Below are 12,722 nucleotides of genomic sequence, written 5' to 3' on the forward strand. Positions count from 1 at the left end.
TATCTCCTGCCCGATGGAAGATGTTGGAAGAGTGGGTAAGCAGGGTGGGAGGGGTCTTTGATTATGCTGCCCGCTTTCCCCAGGCAGCGGGAGGTGTAGATGAAGTCAATGGATGGGAGGCAGGTTCGTGTGATGGACTGGGCTGTGTTCACGACTCTGAAGTTTCTTGCGGTCTTGGGCCGAGCAGTTGCCATACCAGGCTCTGATGCAGCCAGATAGGATGCTTTCTATGGTGCATCTGTAAATGTTGGTAAGATTTAATGTGGACATGCCGGATTTCCTTAGTTTCCTGAGGAAGTATAAGCGCTGTTGTGTTTTCTTGGTGGTAGCGTCGATGTGGGTGGGTCAGGACAGAATTTTGGAGATGTGTACCCCATGGAATTTAAAACTGCTAACCATCTCCACCTCGGCCCCGTTGATGCTGACAGGGGTGCGTACAGTACTTTGCTTCTTGAGTGCTTTCAATGCAAGTATAAAGTAAGGAGACCAAAACTGTACAGAGTACTTCATGTGTGGTATCGTACATGTACTGTGCAGCTGTAGCAAGACTTCCCTACTTTTCATACTCCACCTCCCTTACAATGAAGGCCAACATTCCATTTGCCGCCCTAATTACTTGCTGTACTGACATGCCATCTTTTGTGATTCATGTACAAGGACACCCAGATCCTTTTCTGCTGCAGTATCCTTTGGTACCTCCATTTAATTAGTAATCTCCTTTTTGATTCTTCCTGCCAAAGTGATAAACTCCCATCTTACATTATATTCCACCTGCCAAATAGTTGCCCACTCACGATACCCACCTGCAGACATTCCTTTGTAATTTTCTACCAGTTTTGTATCATTGGCAAATGTTACTACTATACATTTGGTCCCTGCATAAATGGATAATATAGATCGTGAATAGTTGAGGTTCCAGCACTGATCTCTGTGGCACTCCACTCATTACAGTTTGCCAACCTGAAAATTATCCTTGCATCCTGACATTGTTTCCTCAGGAGGGATATTTTGGCCTTGGAGGAAGTGCAACATTTGTTTACAGAAATGATACCTGGATGACGGGTTGAGTTACGAGGAGAGATTATTCAAATTGGACCTGTTCTTGCTGGAATTTAGAAGGTTAAGGGGTGATCTGATCGAAGTATTCAAGATATTAACAGGCAAAGACAGGGTAGATAAAGATAAACTATTTCCACTCGTTGGAAATTCTATAACTAGGGGGCATAGACTAAAAATTAGGGCTAAACCATTCGGGAGAGATGTTAGGAAGAACTTCTTCACTCAAAGGGTGGTAGAGGTTTGGAACTCTCCCATAAACAGCAGTTGAAGCTAGATCAGTTAATGTTAATTCTGAGATCGGTAGATTTTTGTTAAGCAAAGATATTGAGGGATATGGGCCAAAGGCAGGTATATGGAGTTAGATCACAGATCAGCCATGATCTCATTGAATAGTGGGATAAGCTTGAGGGGCTGAATGGCCTACTCCTGTTCGCCGATCCTCTATCCATGCTGAAATATTATATATAACACTATGAACTCTTATGCAGAAACCTTTTATCTGGCACCTTATTGAATGTCTTTTGGAAATCGATGTACACTACATCCACTGGCACCCCTTTATCCACTTTGCTACACCCTCCAAGAACTCTCATACATTTATCAAACCGAGACAATGAGGTCAGATACAGTGTGGTAATTGAAGAGGCTTGCAGAATTTGAAGCAAATTGTTTTGAGGGTGGTTTGAAGGGAGAGTCATGCTGGGTGCGGAAACTGAGGGTTCAATTAACAATTTCAACAAATACGGTGCAAGGCTATGTAACTTGTGGTCAGGGTCTGGGTTGTTCAATAATTACCAAATGTTTGCAATGACTGAATCAGCCGCACAATTGCACATTGAATTTTATATGCAAGGCATGTTTTGATATGTCTTAGGTTTAAGGCATATGCTCAGATGTAAAGCATCTTAACTGTGACTCTCCTTACTCTCCCTTTTGAGTGGTTGGAATTTGTTTTGGCTGGAACATAGCACTAATACTGAATTGAAGCTGTTTGAGGAAAATGTCCAGAAGGTTTCCAAGCACGGTAGCACGGTGGTTATCACGGTTGCTTCACAGTGCCAGGGTCCCAGGTTCGATTCCCAGCTTGGGTCACTGTCTGTGCGGAGTCTGCATGTTCTCCCCGTGTCTGTATGGTTTCCTCCGGGTGCTCCGGTTTCCTCCCACAGTCCAAAGATGTGCAGGTTAGGTGGATTGGCCATGATAAAGTGTCCAATAAAAAAGATTAGGTGGGATTACTGGGTTACGGGGATAGGGTGGAAGTGTGGGGCTTAAGTAGGGTGCTACTTCCAAGGGCTGGTGCTGACTCGATGGGCCAAATGGCCTCCTGCACTGTAAATTCTATGATGAGAAAGGTTTTAACGGCAAATTTGGCAACTTTTTCATATCGTATCAAATGTTCATTGTGTGTTCATTACTTGTGCATGTCATACACAAGGCTACTGTGGCCACATACATTTAATATTTCACTTTCACAAGGAGATTTTCAGGGTCAGATCACTTGGATATGGAAAGAGAGGAAGCATGTATGAAGTGAATTTTAACTCTTTGCACAAAAGGAAATGCCCACTGAAGCCAAAGATAACAAAACTTAAAGCAAAATGGAATATGTAATGAAGTCCAATTCATTACTGTTTGTGCCTGTCACATTTACTGAATACTTTGGGTACTCTGTGGTTTCTGTTCCATAATTTTTACTGAGTTTCATGGATCAACATACTAATAAATACTGTACATCCTTAGTAATGTAGTAAAAAGTTTTTTTAATGTACTAACTAGCCCAGAAAGAGCTTCTATTGAGTTTATTGAAATGTGCCACCTGAATTTGCATAGCTTGTTTTACGATATTGTTAGGAAAACAAAGGTACCTTTGAGGGATTTAGATTTTTATGGGTAAACATTCGGAATAAGGTATAGTTTTAGATGGGTTTAATGTAATTCTTCTGTGCCTGGAAGGGGCCTTTAGCTAAATTCATGCTGGACAAAGATGTTTGAATGTGTAAGGCTTGTTTCAATTCCAACTGGGATTCTATTGTGCTAGGGCTGCGGTGTGAAATATAAGTAAACCAAAAGGTGTTGCTTAGCAACTAGAGGCTTTTGTAAGGTAAAACAAAAGGCTTTCGTGTGTTAGTTTTTGTAACTGAAAAGCCAGGGCAGATGCAGATAGATGTAGACGAAACATCTCTTACCTTTGCTCGAGGCAATATAAGTTGTACAATGGAGTAATGTGCAAGAAAGTAAGCTCCAGCGAAACTAATGGACGGTTGGTTCTAGAAACCTGAAAATAGAACATGTTCATGAGCACCGCAGACAAAGCTAAGAAGGAATTGGCTGGTGAGAAGATATGTTTCTTTTTAAAAATAAATTTGGAGTACCCAATTATTTTTTTTCCAATTAAGGGACAGTTTAGTATGACGAATCCACCTGCACTGCACATCGTTTTGGGAGAATGTGCAAACTCCACACGGGCAGTGACCTGGGGCCGGGATCGAACCCAGGTCCTCGGCGCCGCGAGGCAGCAATGCTAACCACTGTGCCACTCTAGAAGATATGTTTCTAAACTAATCCTGAAGTATGAATGTCTTACGGGAGTCTGCAGAACAAATTTTCAAGTAATTGGAAAGCAGTATTGACTGGATATCAGAGTTTGTGTAATAGTGAAAGTCACTCGATACAAAGGAGTACTGAAGGGTTGTTGTAAAATCCTGCAGTGGATTCAATGGTAAAAGTGAAGGGGAGCTCTATTCACAAGAGTCTTTTGGAAAATGAGGACTGGATCTCAGAAAGCAAACTGCTAATGTAAAGCATAATTATGAGAGAAGAATTTAAAGCGTGTTTTGGGAAGTAGAGTTTGGAAACTCTTGCATCTCAATCGTCTAGGGGGATTCTGAGGAGACATCCACAGACATTCACCGGGGTTTCAGAACTGAGTCTTTATTTCACAACAGAGATCTTCTTGGTGAAAGGGACTACGTGTTAATGAGACCATTGTAGCTTGAAGTGTACTTTGTCACCTGTGCTGATTTTAACACCTGGGTGCATTTGTTAGGCTAAGGAGGGAATAAAGAACTATTGTATTATAATCCATTTTTTCCATATTTAATGTATTTTCTTGTTAAAACTAATTAGCGGTCCTGTGACTCTACTCCACGTTTTGTAAAATAAAAAGTAAAAGTTACGGTCTTTTGAGGCAGAGTTCCATTGTGGGACCTTCCCATCCAGTTCTAACATCAACTGGTATCATATCAACAAAGAACATGATGTGACGTCTTGCATCCTGAATCCATATTACAAATATTACTGATCATTGGAAGAAAGGAGTGTGTAAGACTCATGGTATTAATTTCAATCCTTTAAACAAATATCAATCCGTTGGATGGGGCTACACTCACCTGGTTCCATTCTTAGATAACTAGTTATAGCCAGTCTATCATTTGCAATGGCTTCTTTCCCTGCTCCTGCGCCATTATCCCTGGTGTACGCCGACGACCTCCTTCCATTTCTCATCTATAAACTTCCCCTCGACGACATAATCTGAAAAAGCAACTTAATTTGCATATATGCCCTGAGGACACCCAGAACCTTCTTACAACTCTCTTGATTCCTTTACTATTGCCAAATAATCAGATTTCTTGTCTGATACCCAGTAGTGGATGAGTAGATATTCCCCCCAATTAGACATTGGGAAGACTGAAGCCATTATCTTTGGACCCTGCTACAAAATCTGTTCCCGAACTACTGACTCGATCTCTCTCCCTGTCAACTGTCTGAGGCTGAGCCAGACTGCTTGCAACCTCGGTGTCTTTTTGACACTGAGATGAGCTTCTGACCACATTACAGCGCCACCAACAAAACGTCCTGATTTCATCTTTAACATCACCTGATTCCATTTTTGCCTCGTATCAACAGCCCCTGAAACCTTCATCCATGCATTTGTCAACTGTGGATGTGACTATTCCAGTGAAACCCTGGTTGGCCTCCTATATTCTCCTCTCTTTAAAAACTTGCGCTCATCCAAAACTCTGCTGCTCACGTCCTTACTTATGCCAAACCAAGTTAGTCCATTATCCCATTGCTTATTGACATACACTGGCTTCCAGTCGAGCAACACCTTGTTTTTAAAATTCCCACCCTCGTTTTCATGTGCACCTCCCTTTCACTAATCTCTGTAACCTGGGTAGGCGGTGGAGTAGTGATTATTATCCACAAAATCATTGCCGATTGTCATAAAAAAACCATCTGGCTCACTAATGCCCTTTATGGAAGGAAATCTGCCATCTTTACCTGGTCTGGACTACATGTGACTCCAGATTAACAAAAATGTGGTTGATTTTTAAATGCCCCCAAAATGGCCTAGTTAGGCACTCGGTTCAAGGGAAATTAGGAGTGGGCAATACATGCTGGCTCAGTCAATGATGCCCACATCTCAGTTTTAAAAAATCATCTCCCGCCACACAACCTTCAATCAGCGTGCTCATCCAATTCTGGTCTCTTAAGCATCCCCAACTTTAATTGCTCCACTTTTGGTGGCCCCATCTTCAGCTGCCTCAGTCCTGAGTTCTGGAATTCCTTACCTAACCCCCTCTACCCCTTGAAGCTACTACTGTACATAAGACCTTGAGTTGCATCCCAGGCTGTTGTGGGAGACGAGGGAGGAAATTACAGGGGCTCTGACTCAAATGTTTAATTTGTCTCTGGCCATAGGGAAGTTCCAGAGGATTGGAGTTCAGGTAATCATCGAATCCTTCCAGTGGAAAAGGAGGCCATTCAGCCCATTGAGTTTGCAGTGACCCTCTTAAAGAGCACTTCCCCGCCCACTGGTTCTATCCCCTTGACCTAACCTGCACATCCCTGGACACCAAAGGGAAATTTAGCATGGCACATATTTGGACATAGAGTTTTAAAGCACAGAAAGAGGCCCTTCTGCATATTGTGTCTGTACCGGCCATCAAGCACCTATATATCCTAATTCAATTTTCTAGTGCTTGGTCTGTAGCCTTGTATGCTGTGGTGTTTCAAGTGCTCAGCTAAATGCTTCTTAAATGTTGCGAGGATTCCCGCCTCTCACATTCTTTCAGGCAGTGAGATCCAGATTCCCACCATCCTCTGGGTGAAAAAGAGTTTCCTCAAATCCCCTCGAAATCATCTGCCCATTACACCTCAACTAAGGGGAAATGTTTCTTCCTATCTATGCCCTTCATAATGTTGTACAATTCAATCAGGTCCTCCACTTAACCTTCTCTGGTCTAAGAAGAACAATCCCAGCGTATACAGCCTCTCTTTATAGCTGAAATGCTCCAACCTAGGCAACATCCTGGTAAATCTCCTCTACCCCTTTCTAGTGCAATCAGATGCAATTACATTTCAGATGCAAAATGGTGTCTGCACCACCTGAGCACCTTGGCTGTTGGATGGGTCAGACAAAATTATGGCTAGTTCTTTGGTGTGGGGACAGGGATCTTGTGCTAGAAGTGTGCAGCATCTGTAGACAGTGATGTCAGCAACCTGTACTACCGATTTTATGCTAGTGGTGCAATTTTCCACCTCAGCACTTCAGTTAACACTCTCTCTTAGCCTAGCTCAAAAGGGCGACATGGTGGTGCAGTGGTTAGCACTGCTGCCTCATGGCGCTGAGGACCCGGGTTTGATCCCGGCCCCAGGTCACTGTTCTTGTGGAGTTTGCACATCCTCCCCGAGTCTTCGTGGGTCTCATCCCCGCAACTCAAAGATGTACAAGGTAGGGAGATTGGCCACACTAAATTGCCTCTCAATTAGAAATTCAAAAAAAAATCCTAGCATTGCTGAACATGCATTCAGCAGCAGGAAGGACTCCCCAGCAGTGCTATTTAAAGAGATCATGAACCATTTTGGTTAGTTGCTGATTTATTTCTGTTGGTTGCTGCTGCATTAGCAGTAATGTTTGGAGGTTTGTACTACTACTTAAATTTGATTGGAGTCTAGAGAGAGTGGTGTGGTATGAGGTGAAGCCTTGGTTCTCACTTCAAGGGGCCTGCTCACACCATTTGCTCACAGGTATGGATGTTGTAGCCTCTATCCCCCTTGGCCGGCAGCATGAAAGGGAGAATGAGCATAGACAATATCAAAGAGTTCAAAGTCTGAGGAAAGGAGACCATATCTGTCCAAGGTCTTCAGGAAGCAATTCTCCTATCTCAAAGTGTAGAATTATAGAATCGCTGCATTGGAGGAAGCCATTCAGCCAATTGTGTCCATCATTTCCCCATAGTCATGCAAATGTTTTCTCTTCAGGGCCTTTAACCAGTTCCCTTTCGATGGCCACCACTGACTCTGCCTTCACCTGACTCTGTACGATTCGTTTGTAACCTTTGGCTGTGTCAAAAGGTTTCCTTATGTTACCATTATTTTTTGGCAATGAACTTAAATCGGTATCTTCTGGTTCCTGGCTCTTCCACGAATGTTGCAGTTACTCTCCATCTATGTTGTCTACGCTTCTCAAGATTTTGAAGATTAGCTAACTCTTTGAGGTGGGACTTGTTCCCGAGTGAGGGGTATCACCAGTCAATCAAAGCTCCTTGGAACATTAAATGGCTGCAAGGCAGCCAATAATGGCAGGGATGTGTTCCCCACTGACTCTTCAGGTGATGGGGTTATTTTATATTGCCTCTCCTCAGACTTGCTGCTAAAATGTATCATTTCCCACAATTCTCTGCATTAAATTTCATCTGTTATGTGGTCGCACATTCCACCAGCCGGTGTGTGCCTTCTTGAAGTCTATGACTATCCTCCTCGCAGTTCACAACGGCCATAATTTCCATGCAGCACTGATCACAGGCAGATTGCCACTCCTCCCCTCGTTATTTACCCTGAAATGCAGCCACACCTTTCTTACCTGACCTTCAGATTGTAATGTGGCTCCACTTTTCAAGAAGGGTGGCAGAGATAAACCAAGAAATTACAGACCAGTGAGTCTCACATCAGTGGTAGAGAAACTATCGGAGAAATTTCTGGAATTTCGCCCTGAAAAGTGTACGGTGATGCACTTTGGAAGGAATAACAAGATAAGGGGGTACTCAATGAATGGCAGGACACTAGGAAGCTTAGAGGAACAGAGGGATTTTAGGATGTTGGTCCACAAGTCCCTGAAGGTGGCAGGGCAGTTTAATAGGGTAATTAAGACGACATAAGGGATACTTTCCATTATCAGTCGTGGCATAGATTATAAGAAGAGGGAGGTTATCTTGAAGCTGTACAGAACTTTGGTTAGAGCATCTGTGACAAAAAGTCATCAGACTTGAAACGTCAGCTTCCTTCTCTCTCCACAGATGCTGTCAGACCTGCTGAAATTATCTTGTATTATTTGTTTTTGTTTCGGATTCCAGCATCCGTAGTAATTTACTTTTATCTTTGGTTAGGCCGCAGCTAGCGGACTGTTTGCAGTTCTGGTCACCTCACCATAGGAAGGATATGATTGTACTGGAGATGGTGCAGAGGAGATTCAACAGAATGTTGCCTGGGATGGAGCATTTGAGCTATGAAGAGAGGCTGGATAGGCTCTGGTTATTTTCTTCAGAGCAGAGAAGGCTGAGGGGGACCTGATTGAATTGTCTAAAATTATGAGGTATATTGACATGGTAGATAGGAAACAGTTGTCACCCTTTTTTGAAAGGTCAATAATGAGGGAGCATAATTCAAAGGTGAGAGGCAGGAGGTTTAGAGGAAAACCTTTTTCATCCAGAGGGTGGTGGGAGTCTAGAAATGCACCACCTGAGAGGTTAGTAGAGGTGGGAAACCTCACAACCTTTAAAAAGTATGTGATGAGCACTTGACATGTCATAACATTCGAGGCTATGGGCGAAGTGCTGGAAAGTAAATTTTGTGCAGTTTTGTTGGTGCAGATTCGATGGGTGAATGACCTCTTCTGTACTATCTGTGACCTTTACCATGGATCAAACTTTAGGTCCTCTGCCCTGATATTGCTTTATGTGACTTGGTAACACTCCATTGAAGCACCTTTGGACATTTTTTTAAAGGCACAATATAAATTTGAGTTGCTGATGCATAAAGTGCTTTCAGAGATGGGCTCGGATTCTTTGATTGAGCAGAGCATTACAATGTCAATTTCAGTTTGATCTGTGCTTTTCCTATCAAAGTTTGATTTGCCTTCTTAGTTAAGATGTAATAAAAGCAAATTATAGTGATAAATAAAGAGGAAATTGTTGATTTACTTTATTCATATTAATTTATTAATTTATGTATTATAACTTGTTTGATTTAATGTACATTGTTAGTGCAATAAATTTCTGTCATGTTTACTATTCTTGTCACGTTAATGTGTATGTATGTTGTGAAAATGTGTGTGTACATATACACACACATATATATGTATATATGTGTTTATTCATGTGGCTCACTTTCATTTATGTATGGCTGTTTTACAGTTAATTTCTTGCTATACTATATTCATCAACTAAATAATTTAGCCTTCGTATAAATTGTAAAGCATCATGATTCCATCATTTGAAAATAATTCATTTTCGTTTAAGATGGAAATTGAGACTTTGTTTGATGGGTAACTGCAATTTACTTGTAGGTTGCCTTCAAAGAATCATTGCCGACCAGCTGCGTCTCAGATGCAGCAAAAGAGTTAAACCGATGCTTGTGCTGATCCAAAACTCTGTTTTCTAAAAAATATTTTTTTAATTCTCCTCCTTTTTCAAATTTACACCCACCAACAATAAACAATAATCAGTAACAAATATGTCAATCCTCATATAAATAACAACGATCCCATCCTCCCACCAAAGCCCAAACATTAGCCTGCATGTTCACATAAACAACTGACAAAAACGAATCCGGAATCACCCATAGTCACCATCAACACACATCGCTCATCCTCGCCCTTGTGAGGTGTGCTCTGTATACCACCTTCAGCTGTATCAGCCCCAACCTCGCGCACGAGGTGGAGGCATTCACTCTCTGGAGCACCTCACACCAGAACCCCTCCTCCATATCCTCTCCCAACTCTTTCCCCCCCCCCCCCCCCCCCCACTTTGCTTTGATCCCTTCCAGTGGTACCTTGTCCTCTTCCAAAATAGCTCCGTAAACCACTGACACTACCCCCTTCTCCAGGCTCCCTGTCATTAGCCCCACCTCCAGCAATGTGGAGGCCGGCTCCACCGGGAAGCTCAGTATCCTTTCTGACAAAATCTCAAACCTGTATGTATCTAAACATTTCCCCCTGCTCCAGCCCATACTTCGCTTCCAGCTCCCTCAATCCTACAAACCAACCCCTAAGAAATAAATCTTTCAGTGTCTTAATCCCCTTCTCCTCCCATTTCCATCCCACCTCCCTGGCTCAAATCTGTGGTTCCCCCGAATCGGCATCCAAAACTCTGTTGCTTGTTTTCTAATTTGCTTCAGGGCCTTTTCACCCATCATCTCTTGTGCTTGCTGACCTACATTGACTCCCTTTCAATTCCAAAATTTGCATGTTTGTTTTCAAATCCCTCCATGGCCTCACCCGCCTTGCACAAAAATCTCTGACCTCTGTAACATTCTCCTACAGTCCACAATGGCTCAGTATTTCTCAAGTTTTGGCCTCCTAGGGCATCCACAATTTTAATTGCTCCACATTGGTGGCCATGTCTTCAACTGTCTCGACCCCTAATTCTAGAATTCCTTCATTAAACCTCCCTGCCCCTCTACCTCACTCTTGTTATTCAAGACTTCCGAAAACCTACCTCTTAGCTGTCCGAACATTTCTTCATGTGGCTTGTTGTCAAATTTTGTTTGATAATACTCCTGTGAGTTGCCTTGGAAAGTTTTACGGCATTAAAGCCACTTGATAAATGAAAGTTGAGTTGTTGCTCCATTAAAGGTAACTTGCTGATCTCTTGTTTTCTGAACAATGTTTTTGGGTGCCCGAAGCCACCAACTAAATAGCCTGAATGCTTCTTTATGTCAAGATCCAAATTGTGTCATAACCCTTTCCTCTTTAAATTTAGGGTTAATCCTTTGCATGAGACAGGAAACAATACAAATTTAAACAATTTGGATTAAAGGAACACAATTTTTAAATCTATTCAATTAAGGCCTGCACACCAATCTGATTTGGTTCTTCTCACTTTTAAGACTTTGTTCAAACTTTCACTTTTCTGTCTTCACTATTCGGCCATGCCTTTTCATTTACTGATTGATTTGTTTCTGAATGGTGGTGGTGGGGGTGGGGGGGGGTGGGGGGAGGGGGGCTGGTGGATTAGCACACCAAATACTAATACCGTGGTAGCTTTAGCAAATCATATTTCTCCCAACAGAATTTATAAACCCAATCTTGTTCTTTTCAGAAAGCTTGATGTGGATAGGATATTGTACGATTTTTGCAATTAACTACAACCTGTAGTTATAAAGTGATTTGGTTGTGTCCAGTCTTTGTTTACACAAGTGCATTATATTTTAATTTCACTCTGCTCTTTTTGCCTTTGTGGAAATGTTACAAAAGGAGTGCTGGCTGGTGCTCTGGAGCATACCACGAAACCGGAATGGCGATTTATCTGTGGCCTTTCATTTGTATGAAGGGATACCAGTTTAATAATTTTCAATTAGTAAAAGCGTGAAGAAGTTTTGCCGTAAAAGCAAATTACTGCGAATGCTGGAATCTGAAAGCGAAAGAGAAAATGCAGAAAAATCTCAGCAGGTCTGGCAGCATCTGTCAGGAGAGAAAAGAGCTAACGTTTTGAGTCAGCGTCTGTCGAAGCTTTGACATCTGGACTTGAGACGTCAGCTCTTTACTCTCCCTGCAGACGCTGCCAGACCTGCTGAGATTTTCCAGCATTTTCTTTTTTGGAAGCATGTCACTTTTAAATTAATGTTTTCCGTTGATCCAGTTCTTGGACTAATCACAGTTCAAATTTACCTAATTTAAAACTAAGTTTTTTTTTGACGACGATGAAAGCCAGATAACAATAAAATTTATATCCACCAATGCACAGTTGACTTAATTGGTGAACAGAATCTGATACACTCCCTACCTATTATTGGCACAATTTTAAAGCTAACTGGATTTCTTTGAAATAACTGGGAAGTTTGAACACATATGGGCTACGGATTATACATAAATACTATTGTTTGCCAATTGCAGTAATAGGATAATTGTGTCTGGATAGCAGAGGGTTATGCATGTATGCCATTAATTGGATTAATCTGATTAATATATTGAGCTTTGTAATCATTTTTGTGCACTTTTTCATCCCTTTTGTAACAGAATAATGACAATGAGACGGCCTTGCACTGTGCAGCACAGTATGGTCACTCAGATGTTGTAAAAGTTCTGCTTGAGGAGCTCACAGATCCTACAATGAGAAACAACAAATTTGAAACTCCATTGGACCTGGCTGCATTATATGGGAGGCTGGAGGTGGTGAAAATGCTGCTAAATGCCCACCCAAACTTGCTGAGCTGTAACACCAAGAAACACACACCGCTTCATTTGGCAGCAAGAAATGGGCAAAAAGCAGTCGTGGAAGTACTTCTGGAAGCAGGAATGGACATTAACTATCAGGTATTGTCTAGGATTTTTGTGTATAGGGGCACACGCAACCAGTGGTCATTTATTTGTGTTTTTCTTGCAATTTTCTCACTTTATTTCTCCTTGGCACAATATGTTTCCTTTACAGCAGTAACTTGCAGAA

At 42.0% G+C, this 12,722-nt stretch overlaps 1 protein-coding gene across 1 annotated transcript in view; it reads left to right on the forward strand.

Moving 5' to 3' along the window:
- The window catches only part of LOC119978169 (ankyrin repeat and SAM domain-containing protein 1A-like), a 581,433-nt gene that overhangs the window by 168,981 nt on the left and 399,730 nt on the right, over window positions 1–12,722 (forward strand). Inside the window, 1 exon segment of the mRNA XM_038819603.1 lies at window positions 12,296–12,592. Within this exon segment, the coding sequence (XP_038675531.1) occupies window positions 12,296–12,592 (297 nt within the window).

Source organism: Scyliorhinus canicula, chromosome 15 (assembly GCF_902713615.1).
Source record: "Scyliorhinus canicula chromosome 15, sScyCan1.1, whole genome shotgun sequence".
NCBI classification, from domain to species: Eukaryota; Metazoa; Chordata; class Chondrichthyes; order Carcharhiniformes; family Scyliorhinidae; genus Scyliorhinus; species Scyliorhinus canicula.